The 17,667-nt window shown below is 54.0% G+C and overlaps 2 protein-coding genes across 5 annotated transcripts in view; one reads left to right on the top strand and one right to left on the bottom strand.

The window, feature by feature from the left end:
* Window positions 1-5,970, bottom strand: part of NPHS1 (NPHS1 adhesion molecule, nephrin) — a 17,461-nt gene extending 11,491 nt beyond the window's left edge. For all 4 annotated transcript variants that reach the window (XR_005650118.1, XM_039850089.1, XM_039850090.1 and 1 more), the window contains exons 1-13: window positions 5,334-5,970; window positions 5,009-5,224; window positions 4,810-4,932; window positions 4,482-4,610; window positions 3,889-3,970; window positions 3,418-3,521; window positions 3,103-3,230; window positions 2,843-3,014; window positions 2,502-2,659; window positions 2,097-2,241; window positions 1,870-1,994; window positions 476-662; window positions 115-244 (exon numbers count right to left, since the gene is read on the bottom strand). Coding sequence is in view for 3 of the 4 variants with exons in the window: in XM_039850089.1 (XP_039706023.1) it covers window positions 115-244; window positions 476-662; window positions 1,870-1,994; window positions 2,097-2,241; window positions 2,502-2,659; window positions 2,843-3,014; window positions 3,103-3,230; window positions 3,418-3,521; window positions 3,889-3,970; window positions 4,482-4,610; window positions 4,810-4,932; window positions 5,009-5,224; window positions 5,334-5,547 (1,913 nt within the window). In the remaining variant the exon portion in view is untranslated. The remainder of the gene's footprint in view (window positions 1-114; window positions 245-475; window positions 663-1,869; window positions 1,995-2,096; window positions 2,242-2,501; window positions 2,660-2,842; window positions 3,015-3,102; window positions 3,231-3,417; window positions 3,522-3,888; window positions 3,971-4,481; window positions 4,611-4,809; window positions 4,933-5,008; window positions 5,225-5,333) is intronic.
* A 344-nt stretch (window positions 5,971-6,314) lies between these two features.
* KIRREL2 (kirre like nephrin family adhesion molecule 2) lies at window positions 6,315-17,336 on the top strand. The gene is made up of 17 exons (XM_039850212.1): window positions 6,315-6,323; window positions 8,031-8,219; window positions 8,940-9,090; window positions 9,322-9,471; window positions 10,067-10,216; window positions 10,378-10,538; window positions 10,926-11,076; window positions 11,354-11,459; window positions 11,563-11,711; window positions 12,022-12,149; window positions 12,240-12,372; window positions 12,662-12,762; window positions 12,915-13,134; window positions 13,578-13,682; window positions 14,021-14,124; window positions 14,430-14,495; window positions 15,760-17,336. The coding sequence occupies exons 1-17, from the start codon at window positions 6,315-6,317 to the stop codon at window positions 16,093-16,095; spliced, it is 2,409 nt and encodes an 802-aa protein (XP_039706146.1). The 3' UTR covers window positions 16,096-17,336.
* Window positions 17,337-17,667: the final 331 nt, after the last annotated feature.

Raw genomic sequence — 17,667 nt, 5'->3', positions numbered from 1 at the left:
GGTATTGGACAGGACAAAGGGGAGCTGGGGCGGGGTGGTGGTGGTGGGGCGGGACTCGGAAGGTAAGGGGGCGTGACCAGAACCAGGGAGAGGCAGGGTCACTCTCACTCTCACCTCTCCCCCTCCTTGTCCCAGGACAAGTTGACAGGAGGGTTGCTGCTAACGCTGACGCACGTCAAGTTTAAAGCATCCCCAGAGCGCAGCGCTGAGGCGTTGGCCAGGATCGTCACATTAGTTGGAGGAACTTTAAGAACGGGTCGGAGGAGCTAGGCTCAGAGGTGAAGGGAAGGCCCGAACTGCTTCCGCTCCGCCTTAACCCCAGGCTCGGCCTAGCCTAGCGTCCCTTGACCGGCCTCGCCTCCTCTGCTCACCCGTGTGCTGACTCTGCAGCATCCACAGTTCCCCTCGACAGCAATGGCTCAGTTCCCGGCTGCGGCCAAGCCCTCCCACCCACTCCGGCCGTGCGTGCCCTCACACTGCACCACAAGCTGCGTGGACGCGCTGAGCTGGCCGGCCTTGCACGTGAACTTGGCCTGGTTGTCCGACGGACCCGTGATCAGCACTAGCTCACGGGAGAAGGTGCTCCCGGACTTCTCCAGACTTCCCAGCTGCACCCGCCGCGGCTCCTGGGGCGGCCAGGGTTCGGTCACCGTGCGCGAATCCTGAGGGTGGAGACAGACTGGAGGACTGCGGGTAGCCCTGCTATTGCCCCCTGAGATGTCCCCATTGGGTTGACCGCCGCCAGCCCAGATAAAGTCTGTGTGATGAGGAAAAGGCGCCCCCTTCCGCGGGCACCCGGCTAGGGCAGAAGAATGGGACTGGAATTGATCACCCCTGACCCTGAATCTCTCCCGCCTGACCTGGACCGCGTGAGTCCCGCGGTTTTGCTGACTGATCCCGCCTCCAGTCCAGCGCCTCACCCCACGCCCCGCCTCCTCTGCTCACCCGAGGCCTGCAATCGTTAGCGCCTCTTGCTGACCGTCAACCCCATTCCTCAAAATCCATTTTAGCTACATTTACCAAAAATCACATACTCCAGGAAACTCCCTTGGAATTCCCAAGCTTTTCTTAGAATTCCTTCATTTTTTTTCCTATCTTTAATTCTTTTTCTTAAAATTCTCACTTTCCTCAAAAATCTCCTTTGATCGTTTCCTTAATTCCATTGTCTTTCCACAGATTTCTGAATCCCTCCCCAATATCCTTTTATTATCTTTATCTTTTACTAGAATCCTTTGTGTGGCCCAAAGGCTTGGCATTTCCACAGAATTCCATCCAATTAAATTTAATTCCATTTTATTCCTATAATTCCTAGTCTTTCCCCCCAAATTTCCACTAGCTCCTTAACTTCCAAAGATCTTTCCAGAATTCTGTCAGAATTTCTTTTACTTTTACCAGAATTTCATTTACTTACTCCCAAATTCCAAGAATTCAATATAATATTAATGGATTTTCAGTATTCTGTGGAATTACTAGTCTTTCCCCAAATTTCTAGCTTTTGTCCATCATTGTCTTTGTTCCTGAAATTCTTAGTCTTTCCCTAAAATCTCTGCCACTTCACCTGAATTCTGAGATTTCATCAGCATATCCTTTAATTTTAATGACATTAATTGCCTTTTCTCTAGAATTCCCAATCCTGATTCAGAATTCCTTCTTTTAAGCTAGAATGCTCACTGATTTCCCAGAATTACCGGCATTTTCCATTAAATCATTATGGCAATGTGTCTTTTCCAAATTCCTGCCAAAATTCAAAATCTCCAGTATTTTTCAAGTGTAGATTTTTCCAAGATTTCCCAAGACTCTGGAGGAAAGACAGGCCTTCATGCTTCCTCCACATTCCTGGCCACTGCATAGCCCTTGCTTGGCACTGACCTTGTACCAGGTGAGGGAGGGGTCTGGGTTGCCTCCAATGGCCAGACACACCAACTTCACCCGGGTCCCCGCCCGGAGGCGCTGCCCCTCCGGGGAACCCTCAATCCACAGCTTCTGGGCTGGATCTGTGGAGAAAGCCAGGAAGAGGGATTTTACTCTCTGGGCTGGGGCCCAAGGGTGGGGTCTCTACAGCATGAGCCACCCCCGGGGCAAAGGTGGGGGCTCACATTTCACATTCAGGGTGAGTGACTTCTTGAAAGTCTCCTTGGTGAAGGCCTCACTAAAGGCTTCACAAGTGAGGGTCAGACCATTGTCCTCGCGTCGCACCAGGAACGTCAGGTTGGACATGGAGATGTGGCCACCATAAAGGCCCTGGCAGGAAAGAGCTTCAGCCTGGGTACTAGAGCACCCTCATCCATGGTACTAGGGGCCTGAGACCACCCCAGATCCCAGCACGGACACATGATGCATCTTCACCCTCTCCTTTGTCAGACCCAGGAGGCACAGGTCCCAGTCCATGCTCCCCAAGGACAAAGGCATCCAAGCTATTGGACCCCTCCTCTCCGAGATCCAGGAGTCATGCCCCCCAGCTCCCTCCTCCCTCAGACTTAGAAGCCTGGCCCCAGCCTCACATCCATGATCATCTCCTCTGTGGGCAACAGCTGCCGCCAGCCCAGCCACCATCTCAGCAGGACCCGTGGGCGACTGGACTTGGTGATGCAGGAGAGCGTCACATTCTTGTTCTCAGACTGGGATGCAGATCCCAGGATGGTAATGGCACTGGGGGGAACTGCGGGGATGGTAGACAGAGGAGGGATACTAAGCTGGGCTGGATGCCTCACAGATCAGCCCACATAGGGATCTGGGGACAGATGATGAAGTCTTTGGCATCAGACAGGCATGATTTGTGGGCACAAGCAGATGGTTCTCTGGGGCATGGACTGACGGATGGGCAGCTGGCACCAGGACTCACAGGTCACCTGCAGCGTGACCCCGCGTTCCTGGACCCCTTTAGATACGCTGTTGTGGGCTTCACAGCTGAGCCTCGCCCCATGGTCTTCCGGTCGCACATTCATCACTAGCATGCTGCGTGCAACCGCCTGAGCATGCTCTGTGTCCCACGCTGTGTATATGGGCTGGCCATTCTGGAGAAAGAGACAGGACTGGGCTAGTTCAAGGCCAGCTCCTGGCTTTCACCTTCCTCCTCACCCGCATGCCTGCCTCTGCCCTCACCTTCAGCCACTGCAGTGTGGCTGGCGGATTCCCTCCTTGGGCCACACACAGCAGCTCCAATCTCTGCCCTGCTCGCACATGCCCCTCCTCCAGGCCTGGCCAGTCAATCGTAGGCGGTCCTGGGGGGACTGGGGAGCAGCAGTCACTCAGTGGGCCTGGGGAGCCCATCCATTATTTCCAGGCTCTAAAATCTCCCTTTGAACACCCATGTTTCTCTTTGAGAGCTGGAACCTTTCATAATCCTTGTGCTCCCCAGGACCCCCAATTCTTACTCCCTGTCCCTAGTGCCCACAGCCAACCCAGTTCTCCACTTACACAGGACATTCATGGTGATTGAGACCTTGATAGGGGTGTCTAAAGCAGGGCTGGACCCCTCACAGACCAGTAACTTCCCATTATCCGAGCTCTGGGGTGTCACCCTGGGTGGGAAGTTGAGGTTCTAGAGTCAGTCATCATCTGAAATTTGGAGATTTAGAGTAAAGAGGTCCCCACACCTGATCTAAGTCTTTATGCTGATTTCTCCTAGGATATGGAGTTCCATGGAAGAGATTTGGGGGGTCAGCAGTGAGAACTGGGGTCCCAGAGACCCACACATGGCCAAAAGCTTTGTACTTGGTACTCTGGAACTGGGGTTCCCATGAAGAAGTTTTTGATTGCCAGGGTGAAGAATTGGGTCTCAGATGTTCATACCTGACTCAAGTTTCCATGCTTGAATACCTGAGACATGGAGTCTTCATGGAGAAATTTGGAGGTGAGGCTGAGGGTAGGGCATCCCAGCTCCCATACCTGGCCGTGGCCTCTGTGATGAAGAGTTTCTCCTCGGACCCCTCATTCACATTAGCAGAGATGTCGGAAATTATTTGTCCACCTTGGGGCAACAAGAGGGCTGGAGGGGTGCCAGGTTCCCCCCAAGATAGATCTTGGGGAGCATGGCCTGAAAGTCATCAGGGTGGACACACTGCCTATCTCTCCTGGGTCTGGAGGAAAAGCACTAACCCCACTCCCTCCACACATTCAAGCCTCCCTGAATCCCGGAGTCCTCGGGGCTGGCTCCTAGGCCTCTCCTGTCCCTTCCCCTCCTTCCGGAGTGTATCACCCACCCCCATTACCTCAGCTTCTCGTTTTTGCACTGATGTTAACACCCATATCTCTGTTGGGAGCCTCAGCCCTTTCCCTGAGTCCCAGACCAGCAGTCTTGTGATCTCCTGGTGCCTTTCCCTGGATGTCCCCTTCCATCTACTGGGTCCTACACTGGCCTCAGCATCTCCCCAAGCCTATGTCCCCATCTCAGGAATGTAATGTTTTCTGGGGCCCTTAGGAGGACACTGAGCCCCACTCCAGTGGTCTCACATTGTCCCCAGCAGTTCACCCACACTTACTCTGGAGGAAGGTGATGTCAGGTGCTGGTTTTGCGTCCCCAGACACACAGCTGACCACATATTCCTGCCCGGCTACCCATGTGACTGTGCTTCCTGCCTCAGGAGTCAGCTGAAGCATCTTGGGGGGCACTGGTGAAAAAGAGTCTGGGGTAAGCTGCCACCACCGAGAAGGATATAAGGATTCGAGCTTTGAGTCTCATTGCTCATGAAATGAGTTCTGCACCTCAGAGCGAAGGAAGGAGAGGTTGGGAGTTTGGACTTCTGAGCTCTGGGGTAGGAGAGGGCTGGAAGTCCAGACTCATGGATCATGGGGGTCTCTCACTCATACCCAGGACAGAGAGGATCACTCTGGGAGACACGAGCTCAGGGCCTGTCTCTGAGCGGCCGACCTGGCACTCATACTCTGCATCATCGCTGAGGTCACATGCTTCAATATGCAGGTGGAATTCACCTGCAAGTGGAACTGAAGGTCAGGGCCACGGTCAGCTTCTGCTAGTGGCTCAGGGTCTCAGGCTTTGATTCCTTACCTCTAGTAGGATCTCCTTCCAGGTGGTACCGTGGAAAGCTGGGGATCCTAGGATCAGGGCCTAAGAGTAGTCCATCTTTGGCCCATTGCACTGTACTGCCGGGGGCACTGACCCCACACTGCAGCTCAGCAGCAGCCCCTTCTACCACCGTTGTGTTTTCAGGCAGAGCCCAGAAGCCTCTGGAAACTGAGGCAGCGATTGGCGACTGGGCCAGGCCTGGGGACACAGGAAAGTTAACAAGAGAGGGAAGAGGGTCTGTGTGGAGAATGTGGGTGGGAAATGAGAGCCTCTTAACGCTAAGTCACAAGGCCAGGATTCCACTCACCTGTGGTCAGCAGCCCCATGAGAAGCAGGGGAGCCTGGATGGGGATCCTCAGGGCCATCCCGGATCCTCTGCCTATGGCTCCCGTCGTGTCCACTGCTTGTGTCCTGGGTCGGCCTCTGGCTTTCCCTGGGTCCCTCTCCCTATGTCTCGGTCTCTCGCTTTTCTCTTTGTCTCTCTCCTTCTGTCTCCTCTCTCTATTTTTCTCTCTTCCCATCAGTCAGTCTTTCCCTCCCTCTTTCTTTCTTCCTCTCTATCTCCCTCTCTATCTCTCTCCCCGCTCTAAGTCTCCTCTACTATCCCTCCTCCTGCCCCTGTCTTTCTATCTCTCCCTAAAGCACACTCTCTCTCCAAGCAAGTTTCTATCTCCCTCGCCGTCAATCTCTATTTCTCCTTCTTCTCTCCTGCTATGCTCACCCCTGCTCTCCTCTTACCACTCACACCCTCTCAGGGAAGACTCGTTGCTCAGAGTCTGGCAGGCCCCACGAGCTAGGGAGAGTGATGAGGCTGATGAAGTCACTGGCAGAGTTGAGCCCTGTTCTTGAACCCAGCCTGATCTTGTCCTCCTCACACTGCTACCTCCCCCAGGCACCCTCTGGAATCTCCAGCTGCAGGCCTCTGCCCAACATTCTCCTCCCGGCCCTGCTGTAGAGTGAAATCCCTTGTCAGCACATGCCAGACATATTCCTCAGCGCCTCCCCAGCCCCCATGACCTCAAGGGCCTGGCTTGCGCCAGGGATAAAGGGGTGTAAATCAGACCAGACAGTCCCAGATCAGCATGGGGAGCAGAGAGCTGGGCCTGGAGTGGGGCTAGGACTCCCCAGCTCTTCCCTGCACTGGTACACAGCCTTGGCAAGTCTCTTTCTTCCCTGAGTAGACAATACCCCCTCGGTGACATTAGGGATATCTGTTGGAGAGTGTGCAAGAGTGTGTGTGAGAGACTGGGAAAATGCAGATATCTGTGAAGGTGCACGTGAAGTGAGCATGGGGAAGGTGAGAGTGAATTGTTATCTGTGAAAACATGTGCAGAGTGAGTGTGTACGAGTGTCTAAGGTGTAAGTGTGCAGGGAGCAGGTCAGTCAGAGTGTGGGAGTGAAAGGTAGGGCTAAGACCACCAGTAGCACAAAGTATGTGTATAGCATTGAGTCTAACGTGGGAACACTTTGCAAGGGCCTCGTGAGTGTTAGTTCACATAGCTTCCCTTTGTCTCTCCCTGTCTCTTTGTCTGTCTCTCTCCCTTCCTTTATCCGTCTTGATTTACATTTCTATCTTCTATCCTTGAAACTCTCTTCTCTGTCTCAGTGTCTCTCTCTCTTCTCTCTCTCTCTCCCACACACACACACACACACACACACACACACACACACACACACACCTGCAAGTTTCTACATGTTTGTTTTTGTGTCTTTCTGTCTCTGTTCTCATCTCTATCTCCTTCTCCCACCATACTCTCTCACACACACCAGGAGCTCAATAAATATTTGCTCTCAGCCATCCTTTGACTACGCTCCTTTCTTTTATTTATTTCTCCATCTCTGAGTCTTCCTGATTGTCACATCTTTGAATTTTATAACCATATGCTGGTTGACCTGCCCCCCCAACCCAGTGTGCTCATACATGCTCACATAGGATAAGCTTCTTCTGCCTGCTTATCTCCCGCAGGAATTGGAACTGCTTGTTTCCTCCCTGCCCCCCACACCCCAAGGCCTGATCTCCTCATGGAACAAGATGAGGCATCTGATCCAGGCCTCCACAGCTCCATCCTAACGTTCTCTCTAGTCTTTTTTCTTCCTTCCCATCACTGATTCCTTGCCCTCCTCCCACATTCCCTGTCCCAACTGGCACCTCCTGGGGAATGGGCTGGATGAGGAGCTGGAGGTTCTGTCATAGGGGCCCTCACCAGATGGTATCCTTCAGGGCCAGGCTGTAGAGCTGTCAGTTGCTGAGAGCTTTAATTAGCACAAACCTTCCATCCTCCACTTTGGCTGTTTTCCTTCTGTGGATGCTCCTGGGACCCCAGGCTCTCCATCTTTCCATGCCTGTGGCCCCAGAGAGCCAGGAAGGGGAAGTGATAATCAGGTGTCTGGAAAAACAGCCTTACTACCTGACTTCTTCTCCAAGCCCCAGGAGTGCTGGCCCCAAGCTCATCCTATTTCAAAATCCAGGCACTGGATCCCCAAAACAGAAGCCAGGAGTTCAGGCTCCCAGACCTAGAGGCTTGGACCCCCAGCACCCACCCCTCTAAAACTCAAGTCCAGGCCCACAGGCCCTTCTCTCCACGTTCAGGCCTCCATCTCTCCCCACCCCCTACACACACAGGATTTAGGGCAGATGTTCACTGTCTGTTGATTTTCAAATCCTCCTGGGCCTGTGCAGGGGTGGAAGAGAGATTGGTGCTTAAATCCACTGACTCTAAGACTTAAGTCCAGATTTTTTGACCACTGTCATCCTCTTCCAAATGCACTCTGCTGTAGGCAGAGCACCAAGTGGAGTCCCCAGATCCTCAGAAACTCGGAGTGTTTCAGTTAAAACAGAGGTCTGAGGCCCTAGTCTTAGAATCTTTGAAGTCCAAGCCCCTGCCACTTAGGGACACAAGACTCTGAACTCAGAAACAAGGGAAAACCTGAGTGTGGGGACCCCCAGTCCCTACAGGCTCAAGAATGTCAGACCCAGAGTCCCAGGTCCACGGTCGCCCCTCAGTTGGCTGGGGGTCCCGCCCACCTGCCCGACCAGCTGCGCAGCGCGCCCGCGAACCTGCAGCGTGGGAACGCCCCAGATGGGCGGCATGCAGCCATCAGAACAAGCTGCGCGGTTCCCAGCCTCCCAGCCTGCCCCTGCCGGGGCACCCGCGGCCTCTCAGCCGTCGCCAGGCAACCACAGCCCAATGGGGTGAGGGGCTGAGCCCAGACTGCAGGGTCTTGGGAAAGGAGGGGCTGGGGGCCTGGATTCCTGGATCTTAGGACGTGCTATGGTTTGCAGCGGTAACAAGGCAGGCAAAGGGATATTTTGAGGAGAGGTTTTGAGGCGAGGAAAGCAGAATCTCCTCTCTTCTCAGGGGTCCTAGCTGCCTCCCAGGAACCCCAGTGCCCTTTTTCTGACCCGCAGGCTCAGGGGAGCCCCGAGCCCCGCCTCCCCAGGGCGCGGAAACTAGCGAGGCCCCAGGGATCCCCATTTATAGCTCCGTTTCCACTAAGCGCGGTCCCTCCAGCACCTGGGCTGAGCAAGTTTCTTCCACTACCTCCCCGTCCTTCTCCACACCCCTGTACGCCCCCAGCCACGACAGGATGCTGGTGTCCAACTTAGCCGGATCCCCTCCTTCGATCCAGGTGTTCTGGCTCCCAGATCCCAACTGAGCTGGGGCGCCCACTCTCGGGGAGAACCCCACCCGGAGTGCCCCCATTCCAGGGCGTCTCGGCTGCGGGAGTTTATCAATGGGAACAGAACGGGTCCCCCCAGGGGGCGGGGCGCGCTGGGGCGGGGCGAATGGGATCAAACCCTCCCCGGTCTCAAAGAGATGCTGCGCGCGGAACTTACTGGCGTTTCAGAATGTTGGAGCCTGCGACTGAACCGACTTGAGAAACTCCAGGCCAGAGACAAGGGAGCCCCTAACCTTGGGTGAAGAGTCGGGCAAGAAGGGAGCTCCAGGCTAGAGTGGTGGGAGGTTTGCAACAAACAGCAAGTCTGCTGGATCTTAGGACACACACACTCAGGATGCTGGTCCCCGTCCTCCTGGTCTTCTTCTGCCTCAGAGCGCGTGCAGGTACCGCGAGGGGAGGGGGCGGCATGGGGAGGGGGAATTGTTTGCCAGTTGCCACTTTACTGGGGTAAATGGGACCGAGGGCTCAGACTCCTGGGTCTGAGGGAGAAGTCTTGGAGCCTGGGCTTCTGGGTCTGAGAAAAGGGGGCGTTGAGAACTAGACTCCCCAGTCCTGAATGAGGGAGCTCTTGAATGTCCTAAGCTCAGTTCTGCTCCCTCCTCTCATTCTCCTAGGCCTGTCTCCTCACTTCCTGCAACAGCCCGCTGACCTGGTGGTACTACTAGGGGATGAGGCCCGGCTGCCTTGTGCCCTGGGTGCATACTCAGGGTTGGTTCAGTGGACTAAGGATGGGCTGGCTCTAGGGGGTGAAAGGGACCTGCCAGGTGAGGCTGTTCTTTCTACTCAGGAGTGGGTTGGCTCCAGGGTGGGGGTGCTGGGCTTGGGCTGTAACTGAAATTTCTGTTTTCAAGTTTGGGAAGTTAATGGGCCCAGGGAAACATTCGGAAGTCCTGAATTTTTGCTTATTCTTTGGAAGTGACTCATAGGGTTTGGGGATTTTATTTTTATTGTAAAATATTACATAAATGCAGGAAAGCACATAAAACATAAATGGAAGATTTGCCAAACAATTATAAAGCAGATGCCCAGGTCCAGGAGCCCTCCTTAGAGGTGCCCCTGCTCCCTAGAGGTAGCATCTGATCTAATTTTTATGGCTAATGTTTTCTGAATTTATCACCTCCAAGGGGGTCCCCTAAGCTTGCGGGTCAGAAAGAGGGCACTGGGGTTCCTGGGAGGTAGCTGGGACCCCTGAGAAGAGGAAAGATTCTGCTCTCCCCTCCTCAAAATCCCTCTTGATTCTGGATTGGGAGAGGCTTAGTGTCTCTTTGGCCCAGTACACACTTTTGGTAGTGTCTTTCTAGTGTGGGGTGGGGCCAGAAACTCAGAACTGTGATGTGACTGCCTCTTCCCGAATTTCAGGGTGGTCCAGGTACTGGATATCAGGGAATGCAGTCATTGGCCAGCACGACCTCCACATTAGGCCTGTGGAGCTAGAGGATCAAGCATCGTATGAATGTCAGGCTACACAAGCAGGCCTCCGCTCTCGACCAGCCCAATTGCATGTGCTGGGTGAGGACCCAGCCCCCTTGTCCCAGAGACACCCAGGGAGTCTGTCAGTCCTTGCTGGGAGTATAAGCGTCCAAGAAGCCCAGAGGAGTGGTCAGTTAGAGCTGGGAAGATCAGGGACTCTGTGCCCAGGATCCAGCTCTGATTCCAAATCTACCCTACAGTGCCCCCAGAAGCGCCCCAGGTGCTGGGCAGCCCCTCTGTGTCTCTGGTTGCTGGGGTTCCTGCAAATCTGACCTGTCGGAGCCATGGGGATGCCCGCCCCATCCCTGAGCTGCTGTGGTTCCGGGATGGGGTCCGGCTGGATGGGGCCACCTTCTACCAGGTCAGACACAAGTCCCTGTGCCAGCCCTTGCCCATTCAGGGAAATGGGTGGTTCGCTCAGACTACAGGCTCATCCCGAGGAGAAAAGGACATGGTAGGGCAGGGTTTCAAATGTTGGAACCCTTGATGTGTGATTAAGGGTAAGGACTCTAGGGCCGGACTACCTAGCTCAGTCACTCACTTGTTGGTTAATCTTAGGTAAGTAACTTAACCTCTCTGTCCCTCAGTTTCCTTTTCTGTACTATGAGGATAATAGTAGTATGCACCTCATAGGGTAATTGTGAGGATTAAATAAAGTAATATTTAAAGTGCCTAGAAGAGGGTCTGACACATAGTAAGCACTATATAAGGGGTAGATGAAATCATTACTATTATTCATAACCTCCAGACCCTGCTGAAGGACGGGACCACTGTGTCAGTGGAGAGCATCTTAACCTTGACCCCTTCCAGCCATGATGATGGAGCTACCTTGGTCTGCCGGGCCCGGAGCCAAGCCCTTCCTGCGGGGAAGGACACAGCTATCACACTGAGCCTGCAGTGTAAGTGCAGTTGGACACTGGGCCCTCAGCCTGAGGTCTTTGGGTAAAAAGGAGGGCTGGGACCTAGGCTCCTGGGTATAAGAAAGGAAGGTGCTGTGGACCTGGAGTTCCTAGGAGAATTGGGAACTGGAGGCCTGCCTGGACTCCTAGCTTAAAGGGAAGAGGAGACTGGGGACCCACACTCCTGGGGTGGAGGGACTGGAAGTTGAACTCCTAGGTCATCAATGGAAATGTCCCAGGTCCTTGCTCACTGCTGATTATTGGCACACCTCCACAGACCCCCCAGTGGTGACTCTGTCTGCAGAACCACAGACTGTGCAGGAGGGAGAGAAGGTCTCTTTCCTATGCCAGGCCATGGCCCAGCCTCCTGTCACCGGCTATCGGTGAGGACGTAGATCACCTCTACCCAACTAGTAGCACAGGCTTGGGGAGGGCTGGGTTAGGATGGGAGTAGGGACAATACTAACAGCCCCACCACTACCGCAGGTGGGCAAAGGGAGGATCCCCAGTGCTCGGGGCCCGAGGGCCAATGTTGGAGGTCGTGGCAGACGCCTCATTCCTGACTGCACCAGTGTCCTGCGAGGTCAGCAACGCTGTGGGTAGCGCCAACCGCAGCACCGCGCTGGACGTGCAATGTGAGCTGAGGCGGGGCTGTGGGTGTGGCCAAAGTGAGACCAGCAGAAATGAACCGAGAGCTAGAGTGGGGCGTTGCTGCCACCCGCTGTGGAAGAAGGTGGGGTGGACATAAGATGTAGGCAGAGTTTGGCTGTGTTGGGTCAGTGCCAAAGTGAAGCAGAGGCGGGGCGAGGGCTGGGCCAGGGCCTGTGAGCTGTGTTGTGGACTGGGGACCTATACTTGGGCCCTTGAGGGTGCCGTTTTTGAGTGGCTGCTCCCGGGTCAGAAGTTGTCGCCCTCTTCAATCACGTGATCCTTCCTCTCCTCCAGTCGGACCAATTCTGCAAGCAAAGCCAGAGCCGCTGTCTGTAGACACGGGGGAAGACGCTTCCTTCACCTGTGCCTGGCGCGGGAATCCGCTCCCACGGGTAACCTGGACCCGCCGCGGGGGCGCGAAGGTAAGTCCGGATAAGGGGCTAGTGGTGGTGGCAAGCAGTGGACTGAGCTTCTTCCCAAGGTCCTGCCCCTGAAACTCCTTCATATCCCAGGTGCTGGGCTCCGGGCCCACGCTGCGTCTTCCGTCCGTGGGGCTCGAGGATTCAGGCGACTACGTGTGCAGAGCTGAGCCAGGGCTCTCGGGCCTGGGGGGCGGCGCTGCGGAGGCTAGGTTGACTGTGAACGGTGAGAAAGCGGTGCTTCCTAGAGGACTGGGCAGGTCCTGGGACTAGGATGGACAGGAGCGCAGTCTAACGCGAGTGGGAGTGGCTTTAAGAGGGGAAGCTTTTTAAGGCGGGGTACAAGCTGGACCTAGTGAAGGAGAGCCTCGGAGAGGTTTGGAGTTCGTTGAGGGGCGTGGCCTTGTTGGTCGGGGTTAGTGGGAAGTGCCTGGCCCCGCCTTATTGAAACGCGCTGGAGTGGGATGGGGAGGGCGGGGCCCCTCCTCTGATTGGCTCAAAATCTCCAAAACCAGCTCCCCCAGTAGTGACCGCCCTGCATTCCGCGCCCGCCTTCCTGAGTGGCCCCGCCCGCCTCCAGTGTCTAGTCTTCGCCTCCCCGGCGCCAGAAGCCGTGGTAAGGAAATGACCACACACTCGAGACCCATCCAGCCATGATCCCTGACCTCTCAGCCGGCACCCCCAAACTCCGTAACTACCTCTGATTTTTCCGACACCTTGCCTCCCTCCTCCCCCGTCTTCTCTGACCTCCCTCTTTTGTGTCCCCAGGTCTGGTCTTGGGATGAAGGCTTCCTGGCGAAGGGGTCGCAGGGTCGGTTCCTGGTGGAGACGTTCCCAGCCCCGGAAGGCCGAGGGGGACAGGGTCCAGGTTTGATCTCTGTGCTACACATTTCGGGAACCCAGGAGTCCGACTTTAGTCGGGGCTTCAACTGCAGTGCCCGGAACCGGTTGGGTGAGGGAGGCACCCTGGTCAACCTGGGCCGTAGAGGTGAGACCCTGGGCCTGACGACCTCCAATCTGAGGATCCCAGACCCCCAAAACGCCACAATCCCTAAACAGAGGGAACTTGAGAGCCTCAAAACTATGAACCCCTTGAATCCTGAGACCCCAAGACGATAACTTCCCTCAAATACAGAATCCTAAACCGAGACACCCCTCACACTCAGGTGCCCCAAATAAGGGAACCTCCAAAATTAAAACCCTTCAAATTCTAAGACTTCTGAAAGCGAGGGAGTTTAAACTTGTGGAACCTCAATTTCATGATCCCTGAAGTCCAGGGTCCCCAAGCTAGGGGACTATAAACCTTGGGTATCCCAAACTTGGCTACCTTTTGAACCCAGAGACTCCAGCCTAAGCCCTGAGTCCCTCTTCCCTAGTTCCTCCTCAGTCATAGGCTTACCCTTCTCAGAATGTACCTTCTTCTCCCTGCAGACTTGCTACCCACTGTGCAGATTGTGGCTGGAGCGGCCTCCGCAGCCATGACTCTCCTTATGGTCATCACTGGGGTGGTCCTTTGCTGCTGGCGCCACAGCAAGTGTCAGTACCTAAGCCTCGCCCCAGCACCCCCGCTCCCACTCCCACCCCCTCACACACTCACCTTGCCCCCTGACAAGCCTGGCTCCAGTGCTACTTCTCTAGCCCCTTGTGGAGCTTGGCTCATCTTCAGCCCTGGTTCTTCCTTCAAGCCCTAATTCCATTTCCTCGGGGTCACATTCCTTGCCTTCCCAGGCCAGGGCTCTAATTGGTTCCTAGCCTCCTAACCCGATTCCCCCATTCCTCTCTCTTCCTGTTCATTGATCTCTACAAACTGTGACCCTACCCCATTACTTACCTTTGCCTCCCCACCACCCCAACCCCACTGTCCCTGGCCTCAGCCTCTTTCCCCAAGCAAAAGAACCTGGTGCGAATCCCAGGCAGCAGCCATGGCCCCAGTTCGCGGGGCCCGGAGGAAGAGGAGACAGGCAGCAGCAAGGACCGGGTAGGAAGCCAGAGTTCTCAGACCTGACTGTGCCTATAGAACCAAATAGAAACCCAATCCCAACCAGGCCCCTAAACTCAAATTGGGTCCTAGTACCAACAATGACCCCAGACCCAAATCCAAATATACCTCTGATCATGTTATTCCCTAGACCCAATGTGTCCCGAGGGCCCTTCGTTTTCCTGAGTCCCGACCCCAGCTCCCTCCTGTCTGGCCTCTGCTGTCCAGTTGAGGGTCCTTTGGGTTTGGCACGGGGGCGGGAGTATCCTCCGACTGCTCCCTCTCACTTGAGCACCTTACCCTAGGGTCCCATTGTGCACACAGACCACAGTGACCTAGTTCTGGATGAGGCGGGGCCTCTGGAGACCAAGGTGAGTGTTGAGAGGGCTGGAACTTCTTTCTCTGTCCAACTCTCTTTCTGCTTCTGTCTCCTTCTTCATTCTGTTTCCTGCAGAGCTGGGACCTAGCCCCTCTGTTCTTTCTCTTGTCTCCTGGTCTTTCTCATCTACCTTCACAGCTCAATTTGCATATCTGCTGACTCTGCCCACATATCTGTCCCAGCCTTGTCCTCCGTCTTGAGCCCCAGATCAGGGTTCACTCTGCGTGTGCTTTCCCCATCACAGTCATGTTTCAGGCCTCCTGGATGCCTCTCTCTGGCCCCTTCCACCTACTAGGTCCCACACTGGCCTGATATCTCCCCAGTCCTGCCCCTCTTTTCAGGGTTCAATCTTAGGACAGTGCCACTGACCTCAGTCCCGAGTCTAGAGCCCTTCTCTTTCTCCTCTGTAACTAGCACATGCTGTTTTGCTATTCTCTTGGCCTGAAACACTCCCACCTTCTTTCCCATTCCTAATTCTTTCCTTCACTTCCTCTGGTCTCAGCTCAGATAGTTCTTGTTCTAGAAAGCCCATGCTTCCCTCCTCACAGCTCTGATCATTCTGTGTTTTGCCTGTCACAGCCAGGATCACCCTGATCTGGGCTTTCCCATCACAGCCAGATCACTATGCTGAAGGTTTGCCCATCACAGCCCTAGTCACTCCGCCTGGGCTTCCGCATCACAGCTCTGATAATCCTGTCTGTGCTTCCCCATCAAGCCTCATCACTCTTCCTTGTGTTTCTACCATCACAGTCCTAGCCACTCCACTTATACTTCCCCCATTACAGTCCTGGCCCCTCTGGGCTCTGTCTGGGGATCTGTCAATTTCCCCTTTGGCCTGAGATCTCCATGAGGACAGGTCCAGGTCTATCCTAGTGATAGATCTCTCCAGTAGCAGCACAGAGCTTGACACAGCATCAAAGCTTTGGGGCTGTGAGGCAGACAGATGAATAAATGTCTCGGTCTCAGTCTCTCTTGTTCCCACTGCATCTCCTTCCAAACCACCACCTCTCAGCAGGCCTATATCCCTCTGTCTCTGCCTTTTTCTGCCGCTCTCCTTCTGTTCCTTTGTCTTGTCATTGTCTTTCTGTCTTACTTTGTCTTGCTACCAGTCTATACATCTGTTTCTCTGTCTCTGCCTGCTCCTGTTTCTGTCTTTTTGTTTCTCACTAGGTCTGGCTCTATTTCAGTGTGTCTGTCCATCAGTGGCCCTCGCCCTCCCATATCCTCACACTCACAAGTTCCATTTGTCTCCTCAGGACCCAACCAATGGTTACTACAAGGTCCGAGGAGTCAGTGTGAGCCTGAGCCTTGGTGAAGCCCCTGGAGGAGGCCTCTTCCTGCCACCACCTACCCGCCTTGAACCTCTGGGTACCACTCCCTTCTATGACTTCAACCCACACCTGGGCATGCCCCCTCCCTGCAGACTGTATAGAGCCCAGGCAGGTTATCTCACCACACCCCATCCTCGAGCTTTTACCAGCTACATCAAACCCACATCCTTTGGACCCCCAGATCCGGCCCCCGGGACTCCCCCTTTCCCACATGCTGCCTTCCCCATACCCAGCCATGCACGTCTCCAGACTCATGTGTGACATCTCTCCTACTGAAGAATGCTGGGGTCTTCAACTTGCCATAATGGATTGTCCAGATTTGTGAGGAACCAGAACAAATTGGCAACTTACTCCTTCAAAACTGAACATTGAAGGGAGAGATAGCTCATTACTATTGCCTGGGTCATTGATGTATAGTTTGCTCAGCCAAAGGAGCTGCCCCAAGTGGGAGCAAGACGGCCACTATGCCCACCGATTCTCCTGTGTAAAAGAGTTGCAAGATGCTCAGTGGGCCCTTTGTAGAGGAATAGGGACAGGGGGTGATGAGAGTTAGAGGCAGGGATGGAAATTGTTTCCAGACACTGAAAGAAGATATTTCAAGATGACCAACTGCATTGAGAAGAAAGGTGACATATGGCAGATTAAGATAGAGGCCGAACCAAGCCTTGTCCTGGCTCTCCCTGAGGGGCGCTTCGCTTGGCTAATAGAAGTGCAGCCAAGATGGCAATTCAATCCTTGGGAAGCCAAGATGATTCCTTCTTGATTCCTTCCACCTTCCTTATTCAAGGCCCTGGAAGAATTGGGCCCAAGGAGTGAGGATAGGGCGAGATCTGTTACTGGATGGGTGGGGGTGGGATTTGGGGATAAGAATATTTATGTTTAATTTTTTTAAAAAAAGGTCAAAGAAGTGACTGTGTCTTTGGGATTGTCTTGGCGTTATTAACCTCCATTAAGGAAGGGATCCATCAAGCCTGCCCAAAGGCCCTTCTTCTAAGCTAGGCTATAAAGTGGCTGTAAGAGCAAGACTGAGAGCCACCCCCAAGCCCCTTGCTACCCATTTAGTACTCCAGGCTCTTTTAATATACATCTGCATAAACATACATGCACAGATAAACGCACATGACAGGTCTGCCCCAGTCGTCTTGAGGAAGACAGAATTCTACATTGTTATTTAAGAACACAAAGCAGTGAGCCCTGAAGGGGAGGCAGGAAAGAAGAGGCAGGAAAGTGGAGATTAGGGGTGAAAAAATAGGAATGCCCTGATCCTCAAAGCAATGATGGGAGTCCAGCCCCTTGTCCTGAGGTGCTGGGTACCTGACTCAGGTCATCCTTTAAAAAGGGGTCTGGGGGCTTTGTGTCATGGATCTTTGAGGTAGGAACTAAAAGTCCAGACACCTGAGACTCTTGAGAAACAGCAGAAAGCCTGAGGGCTTGGTCTCTGGTCCTGAGAGAGAAGGTGCCTGGGGCCAGAATCTTGGATCTGAGGGAGGACTGGGTCTCAAATGCTGTGTTCTCTTTTTTTTTAATTATATTTTATTTTATATTAGTTCTGTGTGTATCCATACATCTATATAATTTACGTGACGATTCCCTGCCCCATTACTCGGTTATACACCTGGGCTTACACACATAATACAATATCATTGACTATATTCCCTTGCCAGCCCACATCCCCACGACAGCTTTGTTAATCCATTAATTTGTAATTTCTTATCCCTTTCACAGCTCTGATCGTATTTGAATGTCTGTATTCCTGAGACCTCAAAAGGGGTGGGGAGCGTTTCTAATGCGGCGATCCCTAGAAGAGAAGGAAGCTGGTTATTGAGTGGTCCG

The sequence above is a fragment of the Pteropus medius genome, unplaced genomic scaffold (assembly GCF_902729225.1).
Source record: "Pteropus medius unplaced genomic scaffold, Ma_sr-lr_union100, whole genome shotgun sequence".
Classification (NCBI taxonomy): domain Eukaryota; kingdom Metazoa; phylum Chordata; class Mammalia; order Chiroptera; family Pteropodidae; genus Pteropus; species Pteropus medius.
The sequence above is the reverse complement of the archived record's forward strand: the minus strand, read 5'-3'. Positions and strand labels throughout refer to the sequence as shown.